Genomic DNA, 27741 nt, shown 5'->3' on the forward strand with positions numbered 1-27741 from the left:
CTTTATTCAGAGCTGAACAAGATATTTAGATATTTGGTACTGACACTGTGGATTCAAGCAGACTTTGAGGGAGTAGTTTTGAGTGCAATATTTCTGCCCAGGCAAAGCACAGATGTTTCCTCACCCATATAATAAAAAAACTCTATATCTACACAAATCACAAGGGAACCATATCTTGAATCCAACACTGAGGGATTTTGAGTTTGCAGCTATGAGAGTAGAATGACAAATGTTTTCTGTTAGTCCCTGCAGATGGATATAGCATTTCAAATTGTAACTCCTGACTTGTAGTTTGATACAACTGTCACCACAAAGACCACAAACATTTCTACGCATGACATAAAAGAGCTTTAAATTCACATTTCAGAAAAGGGATGGCAGCCAATCCAGATTTCCATTCAAGCTAAAGGCTCAGTGGAGAAGACGAGGTCGTCCGCTTCTCAGATTTGGTGCTGGGATTGGCTTTTCATAAGACAGCAGACTTCTTGTTTTTTTGTTGTTTTTTTTTTGTTTATCTCGTTCCCACTCCTAACTCCCTCTCTCCATCTCTCTCTGTGTGTCTCTCTCTGCCTGGTAATCAGGATCAGCTACATATGGCCGCAGCAGCCAGACTTTTGCTTCTGAGACTCGATGTAGTCGTGTATCTGGAACTTGGGCTCATTTGGCTGCTGTGTCACTCTGTGCTTCAGCTCCCTGATGGAGAGAGACACAGGAAGTTAGAAACAGAGGGGGTGGACGTGTGGGATGGAGCACAGGCAGGGTGAGCAAATCAAGAAAATGAGAAGGGAAGAGGAATAAAACAGCAAGTGAGCGAGGGAGAGAAACATCTATCTGTACTCAGATTTAATCAAAATGCCTCTGGCATGAATCACTTAATCTAACTTGCACTTGAAATACACATGAAGATAGCAAATCACCCACATCACTTTCTTCCACAGCTCTGGGAACGTGCTGCACAATCAGTCATTATCAATCCGTTTTTATATTTCCTGCCTTTCAATAAGAAAAGGTGTGTGTGCGCAAGGAAGTCAGTCAAAGGTAGAAATTACACAGTTAATGTTAAGATCTACAGGGAGCCTCAAACATGCAGAATGCCATTATAACGAGTCAACAGGAACAAACAAGAAATTAGCCAAAAACCATTAGAGTGTATTAGTAGCAGAAATCAGAGGGAGGCTCCTGAGTGTTGACGTCAAGTCAAAGAAAAGTATAAAAACACCCAGAGAAGAAGAGCAGAGTAAGTCTGTGTGCATGAAGAAGATTAAAATACAAACCCTTTATGTGGAACCTCAGAGGAAGACTATGAGGTCATGCTCCAGAGGCACGACCCCAATTCAACTGGAAATTAATTTTGGTTTTTCTACTACGAGCAGAGAAAGGTGCACTTTTAATACCATCTGTAGAAACATTAATTTTCTTACCGCCAAGAACTACATAAAAGAAGATGTAGCCTTTGAAGCGTAAAATATTTGTTTTGGGGATCACTTGTAGATGAGTCTGGAAATGAGAAAAGTGCAAATAACTTCTCTGTGAGAAGCGTACTCGCTTTCTTTCTTTCTTTCTTTGCTGTTAATTTCCTTTACTCATTGTCGTTTTCTCTCATTTAGGTGGGTGGCGGGGTGTAGAGAAAGGTCTACTCTACAGACTTGCCACCTGTCGTGTCTTTGAAGCATTTTATAACCACAATGTGAACAGACCTTGATTTAGAGCTCAGAATAAAGACACACAAACTGATTAACCAGTCACGTCTAAAATAAAAATACCTCCATCCTTCAGGGATATTTAAGTAGCTACACACGCATTGTGTTAACTTGTACTACATTGAATAATAGAATGAAATGGCCAAAAGTAAGTGGACACCCAGGCATCCCCACCCATATGTGACTGTTGAGCGTTTTATTCTAAGACTACAGACATTAATAAATCAGCTTAACTGCACAGGTTTTCTCTCATTCTCTCGCTGTTTCTGTTTCCTGCCAGGCTTGTGTGTGGCAGGGGGCGTGGCTGGCTCTTCCCACTGCAGCTAATGAGGCACACCTGTTTCCACTCGACTCATCAACTACATATACCCGGTCTTCATTCCACTGCTCTTCCAGGTAATTCCATCTGTGTCTGTAATGCCAAGTGTACTCTCTTCCAGTGTTGCTTCTCAAGTGATTTTTTTCATGCCTTATGCATTTCTGTGATTACTTGTATTTTTGCCCTGTTTTCCAAAGGCTGCCATGATCCTCACAATTGCCAGTCTCAATGTTTACAGTACCGGAGTGTTTTTACATGTGCTCAGCCCTCATGTCACCTCTGTCCACCGGTGGACAATCTCCTAGCCAGCCATCTCCCTGCCTCCACTACCTGTAATTTTCTTTGTCCTTCACCAATAAACTCTTTTGTTTCCATACACCTGCGTTGGTCTCTGCTTTGGGGTGCAGCCAGAAACCAAAACCTAACAACAAGAGTGTTATTGTGAGGCTGGGCTCTGATGTCAGGCAATAGAGTCAAGGGTTGCCTTAGTTGACCAAACCATAGTCGACCAGAAAGGTCATTAGTCGGCAAGATTTCATTGGTCTCTTAGTCGTAGAAAAACAAAACAAAACAAAAAAGAAAACATGAAACTCTGTTAGGAGCTGTGCCTTGTCAAAATAAATCAAAGCCTATGTGACTGGACCATGTGGGAATTTAGTTTGACAGGACAGATACAGGAAGTGTCCACACTCAGCAGTCAGGCAGGAGTCAGGTTAATTTCCAGGGCTGGTACCTGCGGTTACTCCACAGGCTAGTTAATAACATGTCGGGCAGGAAATCCAAAGTGTGGGATCATTTTGAGAAGGTGAAGGACGAACCCAAGGTGATATGTAAACTCATCTTCATTGGTCGACTACAAACATGACGTATCATCTGAAACATGGAAGTAGCTACATGCCCATTAGCCCACAGCGTCATTAACAGGCGGCTCGCTCAGTGTGTGACGTGCACTTGTAGATAAAATATAGGCCTATATTAATGAAGGTTCATTAGGACGGTTTTGTATTTCTCTGTAATGTAGCACAGTGTTAACAATGTTACTGATACTATTCTTTGTCACACCTTCAACTCAAACCATTGTGTTGCCCTGCCCAAAATATATCATCTAATAATTAAATTAATATTGTAAACATGCAGGTGACTAGTTGACTAATGGCCCTAAATCGCGACAATTGGTTGACTAGGAAAATTCTTAGTCGGGGGCAGTCCTATTAAAGTTTGACTCAAGGGTAGGCAACGCTCTTCTCCGGTGGCTCCCTGTAGCTTTGACCAAAAATGTTATGGAAATGAATGTGTTATTTTTTAACACGCAATTTTCATTTATCATTTTAGTAGCCCTAAAATAATTCTTACATTTTCCAGTTGTATAAATGTGTAACATCTCGCCGACTATGTACCTCATACGTCCACTGTCTGGGACCTTTTCCTAAACTTTGCAGAATCTGAATAGCGATGGCTAGTCTTATGTCTCCTGAGTGAGGCTAGCTTTTGATTCCAAAACCAAAAAGGAAAATGTTGTTTTTTTGTATATCTTTTATTGAGCAGATGGATTCCACATCTACATTTAAGGCTAATGTTTCTGAACATTACCGTTGTGCCTGACACTCTAAGATTTAAAGGAAATCAAATGTTGTAATAGGCACAAAGGTAAGACTGAATAAGGTAGTAAAAATAAAGTGCAATTGCAAGCAAGCTGACCATTTTCCCCATAATCACAGGCCTACCCTCCCATACCCACACCACTTCTCCACTCCTCCCACCTCCCTCCACCCACAGAGACCCATCAATCTTCAGTCATCTCAGTTGTTGTACAGTGTGTGCTGCGGTTTGGACTGTTGTGCTAGGTTTGTGGCTTCAAGGTATGATATGAGGGGTTTCCAGGTTTTATTGAATTGTTGGAGCCCATCTTTCAGGGCACATCTTATCCTTTCCAAATGGAGTGTGTTAGTTAAATCTCAGAGGTAGGGACAGTTCCATAAAATGAGAATTAATTTCTTTGACGTTATGAGGGGATAAGAGAGAAAACTCTGCTGTGTGGCATTAAGCTTTCTGAAGGTCTCAGATATTCCGAGAATAATGAGCAGAGGCTCTGGCTTGATCACAGTGTTCATGACCTCTGACATAATGCTGCAGATATCAGTCCAAAAAGACTGAACTTTGAATATAAAGCAAAGCTATATAGAAGTGCTGCCACAGAAGACCAGCATGTTAAGTGCCAAATAACCATAAATAGCCCTCTGTAGAGTAGCTACTTTTTTGTAAAACATATTAATAAATGCTCATTTAGACCTATTGGGAATGTTTATAGGCTAATTTAAATTAATTTAAATATGTTACCGTTACTATAAGGCACAAATATGTATTGTGGCTCCAAACAGATTTTTGAAAAACTTTTTTCACCATTTTTTTGTCATGGTCCGTCAAGTTACCTAGATTCATGTTCATTTATCATCCCTGTGTTTTCTGTTTTATTTTAATAACTACTGTCTCATCTCGTTGCAGATCCAACGTCCTGTCAAGTTTCCCTCCTTCGTGATTCCTTGCCCCGCCCCAATGTGTTTCACCTGTGTCTCATTGTCTCCCTTGTCTAAGTTGATTTAAGCCCGTCTTCCCCTTGTTTGTTACCAGATCGTCTTGACCCTTGAGTAGGAGTTCTATTGTTTCCCTAGTGTTCCCTCTGTGTGTGTTTTTGACCCTTTTTGCAAGTTCTTTTCGGATACTTTTGCCTGTGTGACTGACCCTTGTACCAAACTTTGCCTGATTAAAAACCCTGAACTTTCATCTGAGTCTGAGAGTCTTCTTAGTGAGTCTATCTCCAGTTTGTGGTTGATCATTTTTTGTGTTGTTTTGATAATAAAGGTTGTCTAACTCAAAGTCAGCGTTCAAGTTTATCCTTGCTATGTTATATAGGACAGAGGTAAGGGCTCTGTGCAGGACAGTCAAATTCATCCACACGAGTTTAAAAAAGTTACTTATGGTTGGGGTGGGTGGATCAATACCAAAATATTGATAATACATATACTACGTTTTCATTTTGAAGTTGCCAACAGCACTGATACCAAAAGAGAGATCAGTTTCTCTCCTCAACATTGTACAAATTTGTATTTCAAGACAATAACTGCATGTGTAAACAGTGCTCTGTTGTCACAGACATGCCAACTGCATGTACTCTTTGCTTCTCCACCAGCTGCATAAGGAAGTTACGACAGGCCCTAGTGCACGCTATCCTGCATGTAGTGTCTTGACAAATAAAGGCTTGACATTGTACAACATTGGCTTAGAGATTTCCCAGCAGTCGTCAATGCATATCTGACAAAAATATCAAAGAAAGTAAAAATTTCATTACTTAATTGAATAGTTTTTATAGTATATTTTTAGTTTTTATAGCTTATATAGAAAAAAGCATTTTTGAAACAATAAAAAGAAAATAGAGAACCATGACAGATGGTTTTGCCTTTTTGAGGACATATATAGCAAATGGTACCATATTTAAATGAATAATAATCTTTTTGTTATCATTTAACTTTGAATACAGGAATATTTCCAAGGTGCCAATCTGAATCACCTGCAAGGGCCTGTTCTCTCTACAGGCCCCTCCACCCCAGGGCCTGCACTGTCTATATTTACGCCCCTGTTGTTGTTGTCATTTTGTGTGCACTCAAACAACATATATGTGTTGCACTGCAGTGCACATCGTGACTAGTTTAATCTGATTCATAATTGCAGAGATGGCTGAATGAAAAAAAAGAGTTAAAAAGCATGAGTAAGAGATCTTGGTGCTGTGACACAAAACAACGGAGGAGGAGGGAAATGTGTCAGCATCCAGACCCCTGACACACAGACGAGACAAGAGTCAACTGTCTTTTCAGAGGCTCAGAGGAGGAATATCCACGTATATTGTCGTGAAACTATTTTAGTCAAATCAGGTCTTCAGCAGTGGTAAATTTTACATTTTCAAACTGTAAGTAGTCATTATTAGCTGTTACTGATTATTCACCTCATAAATCACGACACACTGCTCACCTTTACAGGAAAGTACATAATGCTGCTTTTAATCATCAGTATCAATATTGGTGATTCTGGCCCTGTAACACTTGGTATCAGACTGAATTTTGTGGTACCACCCACCCCTAATTTAAGGCCCTCACTTTGTGCAGGAGGGCATGTAAACACAGCTCTTCCTTAACCCTTTGAAACCTCAGCAAAATCAGCTTGGTTTCTTTCAAAAACATGGGAAGAAGGCAGTGAGCAAATGTAGAAGAAACTACCCCAAAAATAAGCAAGAAATTAGTAAAGAGAGAAAATTAAAAACAAAAAAATTAGTGGGGAAAAAAGAGAGGGGAAAAAAAAGTAAAAGTAAAAAAAATAAAATAAGGAAATGATCTCCAAAAGGAGCTCAAATTTATAATAATTCTGTAACATAATTCTAAATATATAATAATGATAATTATAAATATCAGCGCCCCCCCCCCCCCACAGCTTTTTAAAAATAATTTTCTATTATTATCTTTTTGTGTGTGTGTGTGGAACATTTCTTAACCAAGTTGCTCATCGCCTTTTTTTTTTCATGTTTTTGAAAGAAATAGCACCAATTTCCTCGGGTTCAAAGATTTAAATACTTGCGAAAGGCGTCTGAAAACAGAAGAACAGTGATGTTGCTCGCAGCTTCAAAGTGTTAAACTGTTGCCACAAAGAACAGAATCACTTAACTGGAACCAAGGAAATCAAATTTTCTCATTTTTTATTTTGTTATTTTTTTCATGTTGTGGAGGTGTGTGTGGTCAGGAGTAAGATGCTGGGGACAGATGTGGGAGGATGTCTCATGAGAGCAGCACCAGGTGAGTTGATCGTCACAGCTGCTGCTGGTTTGTGCTGATTACATCTCTCCCTTTTTCATGCAGCAGTGTGCTGGCCCTCAGATGAGTGCAGCCCAGACTGAGGAGAAGGACACTGCCTGAGGTTTTAGTTTAAGACTGAATGGAGTGAAAGATGTCGACGACGACGACACCAGATGTACTGGTGGAGTTGTAGCAGCCACAGGCACATGTTGTGGACTGATTTTGTCGTTGTATGCTGGGCCGCAGAAAATAAAAGTATGGCATTTAGATGAAGTGCTGAATCTGTGCATCTGTGCTGGGGAACTCACAGAGGGAGCAAGACGGCTACACGTTTATTAATTGCAGGGTAAATTAGCATCTGATCATGAAACTCTTCAACCTGCATTAATATTTTTTTGGCCGCATGAAAACGCAGAGATCCAAAACACAAAACTGACATAATACACCCATCTTACTGGTACTTTGTAGCCTACAGTTGCCTCTTTACACATCCAGCAGACACATAGTAACATTAGCATTGATTTAGAGTTGTGTTTCTGGCCTTTTGATAAATGTCAGTCCAATATTTATTCTCTTTTAGCTCTGTTTTTGGTCCCTACCACCTCCAAACAGAAATATCTTTTAGCTGCTATATTCTCCGCTGTGTTTAGCAGCTAGTCCCTACTTTTGACTGTCTGCATGAGCTCTCTGCTGATGCTGGAAACAATGATGACAGCAGTGAGAGTGAAGCTTAAAGAAATGCTCTGCAGAGCTGAAGAGAACTGCAGAGTCAGGTGGTGACTCTGAGCTACATCTTATACATTACACTTAGTCACTTCATCCACTGCTAATATAAAAATATTGATTCATGCAGCTTTAGGACTTACTTTGCTATAGCGAGAAAGGCCAGCTCCACATTGACTCCTGTCTTCGCACTCGTCTCCATAAATGGTACACCATATTCCTATGATGGAAAAACATTAGAGGAGTGAGTGGAGTGTCTCCTGTTGAGAATATGACCCCATGGAGCCATACATTACCTTTGCCAGCTTCTCTCCGTCCTCCGTCTTCACGACCCTCTCTGCAGCCATGTCTGACTGTAAGACAGCAGAGAGAGAAAACAAGTCATCACAGCGGAGGTGAAGGGTCACAGTTTCACCACGCCATTAGCTACAGCTGATGCACCATCGTGTCAACTGGCACGTCCTCATCTCTGCCGCCAGCCTCTGAGCCAGAGCTCCTCCAGACTGATGAGATGTCAGAAACTCCACCTCTAGAAAAAGAGCAGCGCTCCCATAGACTGATGCCGGCAGTCCTGCTACTCTCACAGCAAATGATCTGAGCTGCTGCTGTGTGACATCTCTGACCCTGGAGAAGGTTGAGTCCTCTCTGAGCCACCAGAGGGAGCTTAGAAATATATCAGCTGTGACTGCTGGTTGCAATGAGACATAACATTTTCATTTTCATCACCAGCAGCACTGGGAAGGAAATGGTTACGTGCAAGGGAAGCTTGAGGCGAAGTGATAAGTCATTTCTGTGGCGGACTTTGTTTGTATCCTCAGTCATAATGATCAAATAACATTGGGTAATGGGTAAGAAATTAATGTGTTGATGTGGACAATTCTGTAAATGGACCAACTTTATTTTCACCGCAGGGAAATTCTCCTCACAGACCAAAACATAAATCAATGAAGACACACAAACACATTTAAGACTGCGTCTCACTTGTAAATGTTAAGCGACTGAGAGTTTTCATTCATGCATGTGCTGCATGGTAGAGGCGTTTTCTGGCTCTTAAGCATTCACATGTCTGCCTGAGTGTGATAATAGCGTGTTAAAATTGTGCTAAGAGACCAGTTATCCTCCTGATCTTTTTTTATGTAACGCAAAAAAAGGAAGCTTTGCTCACCTTGTTGCCGAGCAACATGATGACCACATCCTTCTGGGCATACTCATGTATTTCAGTCAGCCAAGCCTTTCAAAGTATACAAGACAGACAGATACAGGAGGGGAGGAGAAGGAGAGATTGGTCCATAAACAAAACAAATACCACCACTTAAAGTCTGCATTTTCTGCTCTCCTCCTGAGCCGTGCATTATTACCGTCCTCCAATCAATCACAGTGAGACTGAGTCACTCTTATCCTTGAACACTTTTATTGCTTTTCATTACTGAAACTGGGGACTGTGTAGCGAAGCAAACGATAACATCATGTCATTTCCAAAGAGGGCTGTGAGAAAATGTTGCAGGTCCTCGAAGTACTTTGCATGTAAACAGACAGAGTGAGGCGTTCAGCTTGAAAGGGTTTTAGGAAGTGAAAATGAAAAGAGAAGAGAGAAAGAGAAAGAGAGTGGGAGGGAAAAGTAATTTGATCCAGCCTTACCCTGATATTGTCAAACGACATCTTGCTGGTGATATCATAAAGCAGAAGTAACGCTGTGAAAGGAAACAGAACACCTTTATTGTTTTCTGCACACTGTCTTATGCAACACACACATTGACACCTACACACACACTTTCTATGCACAATAATAAAAAGTAAACATCTCAGCCAGGTGGCAACCCTTACCTACACCACCTGCTCCCACACACTAACACACACACAGTATAGCGAGCATGAGGAAGTGAAATATAAAAAGGAAAGGTCACCCTGGGCATCTCTGTAGTAGGCGTGCGTTACGCTTCGGAATCTCTCTTGGCCAGCTGTATCCCAGATCTGCGTAACAAACCACATAATTACACAGCAGCTAATGTGGGAAAACTGAACATCCTGAACAGTCCAAACTGCAAATCCTCCGCAGCCAAAAGCAGAAACATACCATTATAAGCTACCACCTTACAAAGCCGAAATATAAAAACTATATATTTAGTCAGTCAGGATCTGGTGTTATTTTAACATAGAACAAAAATAAGCTGTATTATTTTAAAGAAAACAGCTAAAACATAAACTGTCAAAGCAAGAGAGCCATTTTAGCTGCTTCAAACATGCTGGTCAGGTGAGTCAGATGCTAGCTGCTTTAGCACAATTTACTTCTGTAGCCCCTAAATTGAGCATAGCGTTAGTTCAGGCAGGACACGATGTCAAGCTCAGCTCACATCCCAGCTACATCAGCTGATCTCAAACAGCCCAATCAACTGATGGAGCTGCTGATAGATGGAAGGGAGTCAGTTGATGAATCACATGATTCCTTTCTATGAAACCAATTGGTTAATCTCATCCAGGGCGCCCTATTTAAACTGCTCTGGCCTGCCTACTGTTGCTGCTTCCTCTGTATGCTGCTTTGCAATGTGCCTCCACCCCAGCTCCTCCTTTTCATGCTGTGTCTGCCTTATCAATGTCATTTCTGTTTGTCATTGATGCTGCTCTGTTCTGTTCCCGGGGGGTCTTTGCTGTTTGCTCTCCCTGCCTTAGGTTTTCCATGTAGGCGCATGGAAGGGCAGGGAGGTTTGCTCTCTCTGCCTTAGGGACCATACACATGCTGCAATTTTTTTGCGCCCTCAAATTAATTGCTTTCAATGTAGACGGGCAGCAGGCACACTGAAATGCCAGAGTGGCCCAAGTTTAACTTTTGGAACGTAGCAGTGCGCACGGCATGTCATGTGACGAGGAACGACCAATCACAACCGACAGATACCTTTACCTTCTTCCGTAAATATCAGTCTGTAAACATGGAAAAGTTGATCATTTTAGAGCAGGGTTACCCAGAGCTTTACATCTGTCCCACGGATGACAGGCCTACACACTTCTAAACAGCACTTGGAAGAAGATCAGCTCTGCACTCAGGATTTCAGGTAAACAGGCTATGATACAGTGCTTCTTAAGTTTGCTTAGCAGCCTCAGACGCAATCTGCCACAGCGCTCTTGAAAGCTGGCACAAAAAGCCACAAAAGTAACGCCCAGCAATTGACCTTGTGTTTTCCAGGCAGTTAAAGACACGGCATGTGTATAACCCCTTAGGCTTTCCATGTAGGCACGTGGAAGGGCAGAGAGGTGTGCTCTCTCTGCCTTCAGACATTCCACATAGGCCTTGGAAAGGCAGAGAGGCCACAGAACAGAGCCATACTGCCAAATTTATGATTGCAAATGGAAATAAAGTTTTATTTGGCTTAAGTTGTCCTGCCTGAACTGTTAGTTGTTTCACACAAATGAAACATATAATTTCTAATTAATGAACATCTTGGTAATTTAGTTACTTATCCCACATAGATAAGGTAGATCTGGTCATAGAGAATAAAAACAGTTAAACTGGTCATGCTAGAACGTAAACTAAGTAGCCTTGTGGTTATGATGATTGACAGGAATGTAACTTAGATGGACAGCTTTCAGTTGGCACATAACCCTGCACAGTTGCTCATATTACTACAATATCAGGCTTTGATCAGATTGGCAATGCAAACAATGACATTCAAGTGAGTATAAAGCATATTTAGGTCAACCATTATTTGTAAATCACTCTTCAGATTATTTTTGATTCTGCATGATCTACCAGTTGACTCAATATGTAGGTCAACAGCTGACGCATGACATGATTTGTCATTTGGTGGTGTAATGTACACTCAGATCTTGAGAAAATGTCCGCGTTCTCACCTGGAGTTTGACTTTGAGGTTGTCGACATCCACCACTTTATTCTGCAGACATGAGAAGAAGAGCTGTGAGAGACTGTCAACCCACCATATGCTTTAAAGACTGGAGTGTTGTGAAAACTGCACAGAAATAAATGACGAACATCACGGCAGACTAAAAAAAGCTTAGAGACTCAGCATGTGGTAAAAGAAACAAGACAACTAAAAGTGGTTTTGAATGCTGGCAGAGAAAGTAATTTGCAACACCCACACAACAACAAGGTCCTGGGATTAGACTTAATTACACAACAGTGAGAAAGACGACTGGCAGCATAACAACTGACTCCCCCGTTAATTTCCTGGAGCCCCGTAGGGGTGCCCTCTGATTTCCTGTAGAGAAAAGATTGGCTTAAAATAGTTTAGGCACCCCGCAAGAAAAAAAAGGTGACGCGTGTGACCGATGAATGTGTTGGATTAAGAATGAAGTGGAAATACGGGCTCAGGTGATATGCAGAATTTAACATGCCTGCTCCAACATGCAACACCAAGAACAAAAACACAGGCTCCTTCACACTCTGTTTCATTTACGTTTCATTAAGCTTTCATGACCTGCTACAGCAACAAGCCAGGTCACAACCGCATTCAGCCTTGCACAGCAAAAACCACCACAGAAAGATGAAGGAAGTGCAACTAGCAAATATTCTGCAGCACTTCCTCAATCACTTCATCACCTCGTATCAGTGACAGGTCAACACAAACAGCCCCTGCCTTTCCTGCGAATGCACAAGCACAAACCAAAAGAAATGCAGACAGAGCTAAAGAGAGTGTTAACGCTAAATCTGCCACCTGCTGAATCCTCTGCCTTGCCAGAATGGACATGGTTCAACCCCTGCATTAGTTGCCATGGGTTTCCATTTTTCCCTCAATTATGACGTGAGAGGAGCCTGCATGCTGAGTAACTGCTACAAGGAAGCATGCCGAAAATAGACCGGCCATGTTACAAGCTGCCACAACAGCCTGCCTGCCTATCCATGCACAGAGGACAACCTCAGCATATTGACTCAACTGCTCCTCTCAGACGACTCTGTTTCTAAGCAGCTTTGCTCCTCTTCATAACAAGCCAGAAAATGGTAATTGCTTGCATTAAGAGCCATTCTTCTGAATGAATAGCATGACACTAAACTCATCGTGTTTTCTGCAAGTGTAAACCAGTGTGTGTTCCCTTTTGTAACGCATTTTATGAATGGAGACTGGCTGCAGTACTTGTTGCTTTTGCCTGAGTGGTGGTAAGACTGCATGTCCACGCTTCTGAATAGACAACGTCCATATACCTCTATCTGTCAGACATCCATTACGCTCCCTAATGTCTACACCGCCATCCAAAGAAGACAATACATCACTCAGGCTAATGCAACACAATTTCCTCCTCGAACCACCCCTACTTGACTTGCCATTAGTGTGAGTGTTTTCCCATGATTGGAGGGAAACAGGAGGTCGAAACACTCGCTCCACGCCGCCTGTTTTCATGTTCAACCCAGCAGAGGAAGAGATGCTGTACAGTAGAAATCTGCTCCAAATTCAGTGACAGTCACTGCGTGGGTCTGTGTGTGTGTGTGTGTGTGTGTGCGTGAGGTGTATGTGACTAGGAGCTTGTCTGTCAGCAGTGTGACTCCTCCAGGACCGAGCTGAGCTGCAGCCAATCTCTCCAGGAGACAGAGACGTGGGCAGGCACCTGCCAAGACATTTATGAGGCAGTCCGCAGAGCCTCGCAGCACAAGTGGTCTGTGAACTTGACTTATTGGTGAGATGGTTTGTACATTTGGCACCATCATCTCAGAATGACGAAGTGTTCCGCTCGTAAATAGGGTGATAATTGGTCCGCAGTCGCTCTAACAAGTGGATCCTTTGTTGCTTTGTAAATATCATTAGGGATTGTTTCTCATGACTATTTCCTCATGATAGTAGCAAGCATATAACACAAACACAGAAATAATGAATAATGAGTCATTCTGTGAGACGCTTCAACAGCATCTCTGTCTCACCCTAAAGTCTATTCCAACGGTGGCTATAAAGTTGCCTCCCAGAAATGCCCCATCTTTAAAGCGCACCAAGACGCATGTCTTCCCCACAGACGAGTCTCCCAGCAGCATCACCTAAAGAGCAAACCCACCACCAGAGAAGAGGGACAGCAGGTTACACTGGGCCAAAGACATGACTGACAGTTCATACATGATAAGATAAGAATTACAATCTCCTCTGAAGAGGAAATTAAAGCTGAGGAGTGTGTTGCATAAATGATTTTGCAATTAAAGGTCCAGTGTGTAGGATATGGGGGGAGATACTGGCAGAGATTAAATATAATATAATAAGCATGCTTTCTTTAGTTCAGTAAAAATACCGAATCTGACTTGTTTTAACATAGAATTTAAAAAGAATATTTCAAAGACAAAACCAAAGCCTCAAAACAAGAGCACCAAATTTGGCTAGATAAGTTAGCTGCTGGCTGCTAAAGCTAAATTTACTTTGGTACTCTGTGGTTGTTTCCTGTAAATGAAATACATTTATAATCAATAATTAACATCTTGGTAATAAATACCTAATAGAGAATAAAAACAGCTAGCCTATACTGTTATGCTAGTAGGCTGAGTAGCCTAGTTTAGCAGAGTGGCACAACTGAACATCCTCTTAGCAATCCTGCACAGGCAGCAACCATAGATGCATAATAATTACTAGATAGCAGCTGCCAAGGTGGCGCCTATTCACTCCAATGGAGTTACTTGCATAGTGCATATGCCAAAAAGGTTTCTAGCCCCACCCATGAGTTCTCACTTGGCTCCTAGACTTAACATTGCTTTTCTCAACTTCACAAAAGTTTTAACAATATATAAAACCACCATGGCTCAAACATTCATAAAAAAGGGTCATAATGTTTGCAGTCTGAGGTGCCCTGTCTACGGTTTTACAGACGTCTCTTTACAATGCTCGTCTCTGTGGGAAAAAGTTTTTAGGCCACAGGGGATTTTTTAGCTGTTGTAATACCGCGAATAGGCCAATGGATAAATTGAAAGCAAGGCTGAGCGGTGTTCCTGGGGACCTGGCCAGGGGCGTTAATATAGATTTTCAGAGACTGAACAATGGGTTGGGTGGAGAATGGGCCTGTATGAGTGACTGCCAACTTGAAAATATGCCTGTGTTCAAAGACGAACCATCAATAAATTAGAAACAGTGCCACTTGATAGACATGCACTTAAAAAAGGCAAATGTTTCTTTTACTTTTTTTGTAGATAGTCAGTAGCATCTATTACAAAATGTTATGCTGATTCTATAACTGTGAATCAACCATAAAAATTGTTCAAATAAAGTAATAATTTCCTATTTTCGTTGGTATTTTTTTGTTATACACAGATATGCGATGATGATTGCTGCGTGACATGTATGTTGATGTTATCCAATGTCAAGTTTCTGATCATGCACAATAGCGTGCACTGGGGCCCAGTAATTACCTTTCACCACAGGGCCTGGCTCCAATGAATGCTGAAGCATAAGCCTATGTTTCCACAGTAGCCCAGAAAAGACAAACCAGGTAGGGCCTACATAGGGCCATTTGCATTTTAACATTTTTGTGTCTGCCACTACAGTTAGCTACACCTCTGTCACAACAGCGACCACTTATTTTTTAACGCAAACCTGCTGTATTCAGTGTTTTTACCAGTTTCAATCACCTGGTCTATTTGTTTTGGAGACAGAAAGACCTCTGCGGATAACTGCATCAACTGCAATCACTGCTAGATGCCACTAGACCACCCTAAATCTTACACACTGTTCCTTTAAGTGAGGAAAATATTTCACAACTGGGATCATGATGTTGGAGTCAGATGATAATTTCGTGCAATGTCTTATTTTGGTTAAGATTTCAGTTCATTATATGGCAACTGCAGAAAGTGTTGTGATCTACTGTGTGTGTCTGAGCTGCCACCAACATGTGACACTGTTCAGGAGAGAGGACTCAAGGTGCTGGAGCCAACTGTGTAATTTTAACTCATCATTTTTCAGTCCCAAACTAATCAATATAATTACAACAACAGGGGTGTGTGTAATTATACAATCCACCCAGCGCAGATATTCCCACAGTGAATGGCTGCCTCGCTGTGCAGATAATAATGCAATTAAACTTGAATTTAACTTTGCCTTTTGTCTGTGGCTCTTTCATTAGACAGTTACAGGTGTGCCCGTGCTGCTTTAATCAACACTTAATGGGAGGGAGCAACAAGTACACCCTCAGCAAATATTTGCGTGTACAGAAGGGCGGACAAAGCGACCTCGAGAGATTTTAAAGGCTCAAAGAGACTTCACATTAAAGCATCAGTGTCTGCTGTGTACAGTCACTGATCATGGCCTGGTTAATAAGGAGAATGCATGATAGTTAATGCTTTTCACTCATTCTCCAGATGTTGTTGCTGCAGGTACACCCAGTTGTTTCTGTGTCAAAGCTACATTTAGACACCTGTTCCACCACAAAGAAGAAAAACAACACACAAGATAAGGACGGAGATACACACCTTGAAGGCAATATCATAATACTCGTTAATAGAAGCGCATCTCTCCAACACATATTTTGACGTCCCGTTTTTAGCCTGCTTGTCCGTCAACGATGTCTTCCTTGTGGACATCGCAATGCCAAGAAGAGAGCGCGGGCTGAGGAAGCCAAACCACAGTTATCTCTCCGAGATGTGTCCAAAGAAAGAAAAGAGACGCGCACGGTGTGTGTGAAGATCAGTCCCGGTCTCCGCCAGCCTCCAGCCCCTCTGCTCGCATTACTGCGTGTGGCCACAAAATGATCACCAGGCGCTTCCCGAGGAGAGAGGAAGAAGGAGAAGAAGAAGAAAAAAAATCACACTTTGATATCGCACTGTCAAAAAGACGGAAGCGACAGGTCAAAACTTGAAAAACAATCGGCGGCGGCGTCTAACATCCACCAGTCAGGAGAGAACGCGGTGATGACAAACAAGCGGAAACATTTCTCTGCATCCTGGCGTGGGCAGATGATTAACTGAGCACGTGAGGACGTCGGCAGCTCCGACAACACTCAGGGTTTCTTGTGAGTGAGAACATCAGTCTGTCTCTGAGGCTGACATTGTGCCCAATGACAGCTGCGGGGGTCAAGCGCGCTGATGGCTGACTCATCCGCCACAGGTGGTGCTCGATCATTGAGAGGGTCAGAGAGGAGAGGAGGAAAGAGAGGTGGGAAGAGGCTGAGCTGTGAGCTATTAGTTTAAACACACTTGATGTAAAGCATGACATTTCCTCCTTCAGATATTGTTCATTCTGTTGCGTAAAATGGCGCGCAAACCTTATCCAGAACCCTTTATTCAAACGTTTCCTTCATGAACACCTCAGAAAATTACCCACAAGACCATTTTATATTAACAAAAAGTAGTTCCCATTTGTGATTGCTTCTTATCTACCCATATTTCTTCCATTTAAATCCCTCCACACAGCAGGCAAACAAACAATTACCCAAGTCTCTTCTTGTCAAGAACAAATGATTCTATAAATACCCCCAAATCCCCTCATTTAATTAGCATGTCATACATGTCTAAAATGGTTTCACTCAGTCTAAAAATGAATCTTTTCCTCTAGTGTTTGTCTCCCCCCAGTGTTCAAGTCAAGTCTCCGCTCCTCTCTGAGTGCTGACAGGACTAATGACACATGGTCAGAGATCATTCATGTTATGCAATCTCTTGTCCAAACATATGAAGTCATCAGTCTGTGTCAGGGGCGGCTGCAGGCAACATCTCACCCCTCTGACATCAACATGGTGATGAAACGTTGAGTTGTGGATGGAGATGATTGAATGGTTGGTTTATTATCACTAGGGTCAAAGAGCAGTTCTGGTATGTGGTTTATATGAAAGCTGTAAAGAGAAGTGTATCTAAATGTCAAAAATGTTCCTCCTTGTGTTCATTTAAAGGGACAGCTCATCCCCAAATATAAAAATACATATTTCTCATCTTACCTGTAGTGCTGTTTATCAGTCCAGATTGTTTTAATTTGAGCCGCAGAGTGTTGGAGATATCAGTCGTAGGGATGTCTGCCTTCTCTCAAGTATGTAAGTATAAAATTGGCTTTGCCATTTTGCATTAGCATGAGTTTGTATGATTCAAACTTCAGAAAACTCTGCAGAATGCACCAGAAACAAAATAAGTCACTCTACTGCGTACGTCTCCTGGATTTAAAGTCAAGAGTAAGACGACACCTGCAAATACACTCTGATCTTTGTTTTGTTTTTTTACTTTATTTTGGTAGAGCTTGGTTAAGATAATCACAGTTAAGTGCCTTAAAGGGACAGTTCACAATTGTTCCTCTTACCTGTAGTGTTATCTATCAGTCTAGATTGTTTTGGTGTGAGTTGCAGAGTGTTGCAGATATTGGCCGTGGAGATGTCTGCCTTCTCTCCAGTATATTGGTGGTGCCACAAAGCGCCTAAAACTGCATTTGAAAAACTCAACAGCAATGTCTCTTTCCAGATATCATGACCATGTTACTCAAGATAATCCACAGACCTTGGTGTGAGCAGTTTCATGCAGGAACTGTTTTCTTTCTACCAAACTAGACTCGCCAACAGCATCACCGCACAGAGGGAAGTGTGCATCTACTTTATTTTGGTAGGGCTTGGCAAAGATAATCAAAATAAAGTGCCCTTAAAGGGACAGTTCACCCCCATATTGCACTCGGCTTGTGGTGCTCAAAGTGCAAAAAAAGAATACATTTGAAATCTCAACAGCAATGTCTCTTTCCAGAAATCATGGCCCTGTTACTCAAGATAATCCACAGACATTGTTGTGAGCAGTTTCATGTAGGAACTTTTCTTCCCTCAGCCAGGTCTCATAGAAAAATGTGAAATGGACACAAAGGCTTACGTGGTGGTGAGCATGAATTATGTTAAAATGTACTGGCAATTGTCACGGTGGACACGCGAATTATGTATAAAGAGCAAGATAGTCTGCATATGGCGGGTGAAGGGGTGGATGCATCAAACAAACATGTATTTTCAACCAGAAGGCTACTGTTCATGTACTTGGTGAAAGATAGTCTGTATAAAATAATGGATGTTGTCACCATGATGTCACCCATTGGTTTGTTGACTGCCTTTACGAAGCTTTGAGTTTGGCATTTTCTGGCCAACTTGTTTTTTTGGTTGTTGTTGTTTTTTTTTTTTTTTGAGCGACCATATTTGGACAAGACCGTGAGGAGCAAGGAGTCCCCCCGTATTGAAGTTAGCTATCGAGACCAAAACCTTTTTTGTACCAGGCTGTAAACATGTCTGATATTAAGTTGGGCATTTTAACATGGGGGTCTGTGGGGATTGATTGGCCTTTAGAGGAACTGCACTACTGCATTGGCTTTATTCCTCAGCCTCAGAGGCTGCTGCTTGGCGGGAAACCAAAAGTCAATGTAGTTATTTGCCTTTACAGACTTTACATAACCATGCAAATTATGTAAGTTTACATCACTTACAGTCTGTACGTAGTTATTTCAGCTGAAACTGGGATCTCTTAATAAACTTCACCAAGTATTTTTTTGTTCTCTTAACCTAACCAACTGTTTTAATTTCCCTGAACCAAAATTTTCTTGTCACAAAATAGAAAGAGACATTGCTGTTGAGTTTTTCAAATGTATTTTTTGGTGCTTTGAGCACCACGAGCTGAGTGCCAGTTAGTGTGATTATGTTGGAGAGGAGACAGAGATCTCTACAGCCGATATCTCCAGCACTGTGCAACTCACACCAAAACAATCTAGACTGATAAACAGCACTACAGGTAAGAGGAACAATATGTACTTTTGATTTTAGGGTGAATTGTCCCTTTAAGGAACTTTATTTAAATCATCTTCACCAAGCCCTACCAAAATATAGTAAAAAAAAAAAAAGATCAAAGTGTATTTGCAGGCGCTGTCTCACTCTTGACTTTAAATCCAGTAGACGTACGCAGCAGAGTGACTTATTTTGTTTCAGTGGTGCGTTTTTCTGCAGGGTTTTCTGAAGCTTGAATCATACACTACCACAAACTCATGCTAATGCGAAATGGCAAAGCCAATTTTATACTTTCTCACAGGTTTCTGCCTCCTCTGTGCTGCTCTAATGGCACTGACACAAAGCCAGAGTTATCACAGCTGAAGACACATACATTAAATGAGCCATACATCTTCCCTGTCTCCATTTGCCTCCACTTGCTGCACAGAATGAAATCCCCCCTCACATGTCACACAGCATAAAATCACTCTTGTTTAAAACAGCTTTGTTACAAACATCCAGCAGCAAACAGCCCGCCGCCACGACTTTCATTAGCAGTACTGTCTTCATACTAATTTAATCATAGCAGTGGCATCATTAACCATAATAATGCACACACACGGAGTGTTAAGGATCGTAATGAATGCAGTGAGAACATCCCACACTGGAGAGCACCACATTCATGCTGCACTTCACTGACACACAAACAGCACAGAAACAGAAAAGGTTTGCTTCACTGTCACATCATGATTTCAGTACAAACAGCCCATCGCAGTGACGTGCCCTTCTCATCACTTGGGTGAAGTCAAAAGCATAACAGAGGGGGAGGGAGGGAGGTGGGAGAGAAAACATGCACAGGAAGGTTTGTGGAGGACAGGAAGTGTGGACTCACTGTGAAACCGATGCCGACAGTGGCAGCGAAGGACCCTGGGATGAACTTGCCCTGGTCGAACTGGACCAGCAGAGAGGTCTTGCCCACTCCGCTGTCCCCCACGAGGATGGTCTGCACAGAGTCACAGAGAGATGCGACATCATGTTTCCACTGCTGCCTCCTCGCCTGAGGCCAAGTACACTGTGTATGGGCACATGGTGTAGGTTACTGTACATGTTCTGTGCTGTCCCTCAGTGTATTGCTCAGTGGTCTCTAATGCAATGTGACGGGTTAATGCCTTCAAGAGGGAAGAGCAACTGGGAAGATGCTGGAGGATAATTGTGTGTGTTTGGGCCTCAAACTGTGCCACTGTATCAGAGATGGCTGCTCACATCTCAGGCTGATGTTCTGCCTTCATTCTTACACTAACAAGGGGAACAGATACATTTTAAAGTATATAAAAACACTCTGCTATGATTAATATATTGTTTAACATGGTTAAAAAAATAGAGCTGGAAGCAGGTCTACCCTTTCTCCCTGACTGAGAAATTCTGAATCTGGCCTTAGCACCGCCTAACACCGCTGCTTGCAGACATTTTTCTTACTGCTTTTACTACCGCTGCCCGCACTAGGTTGACCTGCTGAAAGAGCAGTGTGCATCAAGGTGGCTAGTGTTAGCCCCAGGGCCCAGACACACCAAACTAACATTAAAGAACTGTGCTGACGAAGGCAGACTGTTGTGTCACCTCTGTCTCGGCCAAGTTAAACACAGAACTACAGCCGACGGCCAACAAGCATGGACGCTCTGCGTTTGTGTGAGAGGAAATAACTCCCCTTATCAGCAGACGGCAGTAGTCTGTATTTGTCATTCAAAAAGGGGGAACAGGAAGACAGACAGGACAGATTCAAGGTGCTAGTTAGCCAATTAGCACATTAACAACACAACCTGATGCTGAAAGATCTAAGGATATTTACCGTGCACCAGGGAACAATAACACATAAAATCCTGAACCATTTGTGCTAAAGAGGTCAATGGCTAAAAAAAACGTACCTAATATAACAAGTTTGCTTAGATCTGGCGGCCTGTTGACTTTAGCTTTTTGTTTACTTTCCTCATTCCCGTTTCTCTTCTCGTGCACTCCTAATCAGGGTGATTTCATTCCCAGATGGACTTTGCCTTCTCTGATACTAATTCAATATGCCGCTGACACAAAAATCAGCCTTTGGCATCAAACTGGGTATTCAACTAACTCAAATGTAGACCTATTTTTGGCAATGTTTGACACTAAGAGAAACTGACATCGTATAAAGACCGAGAAGATCTGCACAGGGTGAAAGGGAGAGGAGGTGGACGGGTCGGACAAGCACAGACTTTTAATGTAACCTTATACAACTTAGGTTCGTCCATGATGCACTTATTTTAACCCAAAACATGATGTTTTTCTAAACCCAACCAAGTAGTTTTGCTTAACACATTCTCACTCCAACCTCGTCACATATCGACATGTAGTCATGGACCTTCCACTTCCATATATGACAGGTGAAAGGTACCCTGGGTGTGTTGGTTGTTGAAGTTGTGAGATGTAGTATCAAGTTCTGCCTGTTATATACATTATCTTCTTTCAAATGACACTTCCGTTTTCACAGGAAATTTTCTGTTTATGTACAGTCTCTTTCAAAATAAACACACTACGTCAGTATAAAAACGTAAATTGGCGGGGGGTTTTCCCTCCAACAACTAATGCACATGGTTAGTTTAGGCAACAAAAGCATGGGTTAGGTTTAGGAAAAAAGAACAGGGCTTTGCTTTATAATCTTACCGGATGCAAACACTGCTCTCCCAGTGAAAGTCAATGTTTGTTGCTGCCTTCACTTTCGTTCTTGTCCCGCCAGGTTTCTCCCTGATGCTGCTAAGCGCAGTTAAACTATAACAGCGACTGGCCATGTATCATGCCAATGCCTCTTTTCATCTGTGTCTGACACCGCAAATCACTACCCAAGCACCGGATTTCGCCGACTCCGGAGTGGGATAGGTCTGTTTTGCTGCAACTTGCAGTTAGCATGTGACAGAATGTTTGCTGTCAGAACTTTCACTATGCTAATGCTAACTCTGCTCTCTGTACTGACACTGTCCTGGAGGAGGTTTCAGGTTTCTTTGCCAGTGTTTTGTTGAAGTCTGTTCCCCCTTTTATGCATGTTTCTCTATCTAGCTTTTGTATCAGGGATGTATCTAATCTAGTTTGCCTGGCATACCTTTGAATCTCAGATTTTAGGGAAGTGCACAGACATCACATCTTTCAGTAGGGGAATGTGAAAACAACCCTCGAGTGACAAACTCTGCGCAGATGCAAGTCAGTAAAGCCGAGGTCAGACATTTTAGGGGACATAAACAGAGGGAAAACATATTTTTGAGTGGATGGGGAACTTTAAGTATAATTTTGATACAATTATTTCCATTTTTTGCCACTTTATAACTTTACTTCACCACATTTCAGAGAGAATTACTGTACTTTTTACTCCACTACATTTATTTGACAACTGTAGTTACTGGCTGTTTAGTATTTTAAATAACTGTTCAGGGCTTAAAGAGGTAAATGATCTAATATTTCGCAAAAAATTTAACACCCTCAGTTTTACATACTTGTAAAAGATCTGAGTAGTTGTTGCGCCACTGTTGGCCAAATCAAATCTCATACACTAAAAACAAACAGTCAGCGCCGGTGTGATAACCATCAGTTCTCATGGCTGAGGGTCATGCGTCATCCCAGCAGGGATCTGCTGATTTGACACCACAGTGCTGGATGTATAGGCATCAATCGGCCTTGTCGCCATGGTTATCATCTCATTGGGGGTTGCCGGGGGCGTCCAGCCTGGAGCTCCTCAGCAGCAAATGCTTGCATCTTTTGTTGACATTTATCAACCCCCTCCTCCTCTTCCTCCACCTCCTCCTCCAGCAGGCTGGACCTGCTGCCTGCCTCTTATCTGCAGTCTCAAAGAGCCCACATGCTGCGCAGCATTACAGCATGCAGCGCTGTGCAGCTCGCAATACGTTCACTTTAATCACTGACATCCACAAGTTCTGCACATTTGACTTTGCTCTCCCATTAAAAACAACACTGTGACAGTCAGAGCAGATATACAGGATGGAAATCAGACTATCTGCTGCTTTAAAGTGAATATTTGTGGAGCTCTCTTTGAAGATGTAGTCGTCCAAAGTGCTGAGTAAAGCAACAACTTTTATGCTGAAAGTACAGATAAAAGCCTCAGAAATCCAGCAAATAGATGGTGACCTTTGCGAAACAAAATGTACAGTGTATAAACAATATAAGATGCTATTGTTTCATTTCTGAATAACAGGCATTACGGGAAATGTTTTTTTCCCGCAGTGTGAGTGGGTACAAGCACAAATTGGCCCTCAAGTACAAATGATGCAGACCAGAGGCAAGCTGCTGTGTGCATGACTCACACCGTGTTTGTGCGCTGTTTAGCTGGCCACTGTGAAATCAACATATTACTATTTCATACCTCCTTCATCAAATTTTGATGCCGGCATGTAAACGTTCTCAGGACAAACGCTGTTGGAGAGCAGAGCAGCAGCGAGGGGGCACTTTATCTCCAGGAAGCACATGTGGAACTGAATCTATATATGGAGGTGGGGAGGGGTTACTGTGGCGAGGGACCTATAGCAGGGGTAGAGATCCTGAATATGTCTCCATGGCAACATGAGACTTCTCAGAGTTGTTTGGGTTCATCAAGAGCAAGCCCCAGAGACGTGTCATAATGAGATAGTTACCATGAAAGTGCTGAGTAGAAACCCAAGACTCTCGTATATACAATGAATCTAGTGGATAATAATTTAATCATACATACCTACACTAAGGGATATCATCACATCATCGTAACTCATCACACAGCAGCGGCTACTTAAAGGAACAGTGTGTGAGATTTAGGGGGATTTAGTGGCATCTAGTGGTAAAGACTGCAGATTGCAACCAGCTGAAACTTCTCCCGGTTAGAATTCCTTCAGTGTTCATTGTTCAGGAGTTTTTTACCAGGAGCTGAATTATCCACAGGTCTCTTCCTCTCTAAAACGAACGGACCAGCTGATTAAAACCAGTAAAAATACTTTCATGTTACAAATCAGTGTTTCTAAATCTTGGCTTGGCTTCCTGTTACATTTAGAATTGATTTTAAGCTCCTCCTCTTTGTGTACAAAGCCCTACATGGGCTGGGACTGAGGTTACTGGAGGTTCCCAACAACAGCTGGAAGGAGATCGGGGATGCAGCCTTTGTCAGTTATACATCCCAAAGCTATAGAACACACTACCTATAGATATCAGGGAAGCTAGCTTGCTGAATATTTTTCTGAAGAAGGCTAAAAATGTATCTATTCACTTTAGCCTTTAACTAGATTCAAGATTCAAGGTTCAAGAGGCTTTATTGTTAATTCTACAGTTATATAACAGACATACAGAGAATCTAAACAGCGTTTCACTCTGAATTGACCCACGGTGCAGACAGTGCCAATGGATAAGTATAAAAAAGTATAAAATAATAGCCTTTAACTAGCTCTAACTTTCCTGATACAGGTCTGAAACCCGTTATTTTTACGCTTAATGCTGCTGCAGTTTTACTTGATGATTTTACAAGCCTATATGTCTACGTCTCCATGATTTCATGATGTCTATTTTCATGTGAAACACTTGGTGCTTATACTGCCCTTATTGTAAAGTACTTTGTGCTGCATTTCTTGTATGAAAGGTGCTATAAATAAAGTTTATTATGAATATGATTATTATTATAAATCCTACACACTGGACCTTTAAATAGCCTGCAGTGTTTTTTTTTGTTGTTTTTTTTAATCAACATTTTTGGTACTTTTTTTAGTGATTGTTGAATAAAACGTAATTTGCTAAATGCATATTTTGTCCACAATTTCAGGATGAACAACATACCAAAGTGTATTAGTGTAAGGCATGAGGCAAAAATTGACAGGAAGAAGACTTTTTTTAAGATTTTGCGTACAAGTATGAAGCAAAAATTGTAAAGAATAAAGTTTAACTTTCAGTATTAGTGCCAAAAAAAATTAAATAAATTAGAGGCCTTTATGTTCCGTTAGCACATACTACAACTGCTCCTACAAAATGTCTTCTGTAGATAAAACGGAGGAGCGGTACTTCAGAATCAGTTTTAGTAACGAGGAAATTATTTCTGTTTAAATGCATAAACAGAGTGTGGTAATAGGTTTTGGTACTCTGTCTCCAAATGTGCCATTTCATTGGACATCTGGAGGGAGCTCAGAGTAGAGCCGCTGCTCCTTCAAGTTAAACGGGTCAGTTGAGGTGGTTCGGACATCTGATCAGGATGCCTCCTGGCTCCTGAGCACCTCCTGTTTGAGGCGTATGGGGCACGTCCCAGTGGTAGGATGCCCCGGGGCAGACCCAGAAGGGGTTAAAGCAGTTAAAAATGGATGGATGGATGGATGGATGGATGGATGGATGGATGGATGGAGAGGAGCCGACTTCATTATTGACTTTTCAACTTCATTTTCAAAATACAAAATCAAAATTTCCCCTCATGCATGGCCCCGATACTCTTCTGTAATATGAGGCCCTTTATCAGATGTTTCGTTTATTTAATGCAAATTCATCTCAAACAACTTGTAAGTTAAGAAAAAGCAGCATTTTCTTTAAATGTGAGCAGCCCTGTGTGGATTCTCTGTGAGACAGCAGAAAAAGAGAACAGGAAGTGTCTTTACTTTCATGTTTCCCAGTAATTCAGCAGATGTCTTATAATGCTGATAACTGTACATTCAGCCTTCACATTAAAATAAAGATTAACTCCAAAGGAAGCAGAATTTTAAAAACCACATCCTTTGAAGCTTCCTCCTAACAATGAGCTGTCCTGGCCAGATTTTTGGATTATACCTTTTATTGTATTCTCAAAGACATTTCTCATTGAAAACAGCTTCTGGTCTCACATTTCCCAAGAGTCCTTAAAAGTTTATTGGGTATTTAAATAACTGAGATCCAACTGGCCTGTGTTATTCTGCAAAAAGTGAAGCCATCTGTGTCGAGTATGCTGTGTAGTTTCTGGCAGGCTGTGACTCGGCAAAACAACAAATACAAGCAGAGATGTGATTACTGAGCGAGCAGGAGTTTGTTCTCGCTTCACACAATGCACTACTTCTTTCACAAATATTGGACGGTTGACTTACTGAGACTGAGGATCTTGAAGGTTAGAAAGGGATCAAATCATAAAAATAGCTACGGCTTGAAAGCAGTAAAATTAATCTCACAGACTGTAGGAACAAGCCTTTAATTAAATATATTTAATTGTAATTGTAATACTATAATAAAGACTAATAATCAGGAATGAGCAGCAGTTTCACACTGTGTTAGATGAATGTGTGTGTGTGTGTGTGTGTGTGTGTGTGTCTCTGTGTGTGTTTCTGCCATGTGTACAAGTGGATTTGTGCATCCAGGTGAGGCAGTCGGCTCCTGACATGCTGCACGTGATCATACACAGAGGATTAACAAGATTTTACTCATGAATACCAATGATGTGCTCTTTCCAGCTGAGCGATAACGGTGGTGAAGCCACTTCAGCTGAGGATTTTAATATGAAAAACACAACTTCCTCGACTGTTCCCTCTCATTCAGCCAGCCACCCACACAGACACGGAGACACACCACTAAAGAGACCTGAGGGATTTTCCCAGAGAAATACATTTTAACTTCCACTGAAGATCGAACATCATCTGAAACCACCCTGAAAAATACTTCAAAAATACAATTGGAGAAGCTCTTTTGTTTTAAAAGCCAAAAAAAGGGAACCAGCAGTGTTGGACAGGCAGCCCGCCCTTATGATAATAATAAATAATGAAAATAGTAATTTAAAAAAACAATAAAAGAATATGGCATGAGCAGATTCACATCTTTTTATATTGCAGTCCACATTTTCTGTTACTCTCCATACTCCACATACACTCCCTTATATTCAGGTTTTTGTAGTACTCCAACTGAGCTCAGACCACCTTGGGATGGCAGCACAGTGATGCAGTAGTTAGAACTGTCTCCTCACTGCAAGACAGTTACTCATTCAAACCCAGGGTGGAGGAGCCCTTTTGTGCAGAGTCTGCATGTTCTCCCTGTGTCAGCGTGGGTTTTCTCCAGGTACTCCAGCTTCCTCCCACAGTCCAAAGACATGCAGTCCGAGTTTGTGTATTGTTAGTCTTAAAAATTCAGAAATAAAATCTTTAAAAAGCATTTTGAAATAAAAATGTCTGTAACAATAAAAAATATTAGATCCAATAAAACCCTGTTATTATGTATATAATTGATTGTAATAATGAGTTGAGTTTTAATAATTTTGGTTTCATTTATGTATCTGTCTCAATATATTCATATGATCCATGGTGTCTTTTTAATAAAATTTGTTTAATATTGAAAACCTCAGCCTGGTGTGGATATTATTCACTGTAGTTATAATGGAGCACTAAATAATACACACACAGACTCAGCTGGAGTGAATTACTAAAACCCTTTCATAAAGGATGCTTATATTAATTTGACTCTGCCCATTTTCCTGATGACATTTTTAGGGATATTAGCTGGCAGTGGAAGCACACTTCAGGAATTTAATACGTGGGCCCTCCATAAATTGAGAATATTGTTGCA

At 41.6% G+C, this 27741-nt stretch overlaps 1 protein-coding gene across 1 annotated transcript; it reads right to left on the minus strand.

Moving 5' to 3' along the window:
- Nucleotides 1–335: 335 nt before the first annotated feature.
- LOC117268662 (ras-related protein Rab-37) lies at nucleotides 336–16488 on the minus strand. The gene is made up of 9 exons (XM_033645298.2): nucleotides 15959–16488; nucleotides 13442–13552; nucleotides 11424–11465; nucleotides 9485–9551; nucleotides 9219–9271; nucleotides 8746–8811; nucleotides 7877–7933; nucleotides 7724–7800; nucleotides 336–693 (listed from the first exon to the last, which is right to left on the minus strand). The coding sequence occupies exons 1-9, from the start codon at nucleotides 16067–16069 to the stop codon at nucleotides 588–590; spliced, it is 690 nt and encodes a 229-aa protein (XP_033501189.1). The 5' UTR covers nucleotides 16070–16488; the 3' UTR covers nucleotides 336–587.
- Between the last annotated feature and the right edge of the window lie 11253 nt (nucleotides 16489–27741).

Source organism: Epinephelus lanceolatus, chromosome 18, assembly GCF_041903045.1.
Source record: "Epinephelus lanceolatus isolate andai-2023 chromosome 18, ASM4190304v1, whole genome shotgun sequence".
NCBI lineage: Eukaryota > Metazoa > Chordata > Actinopteri > Perciformes > Serranidae > Epinephelus > Epinephelus lanceolatus.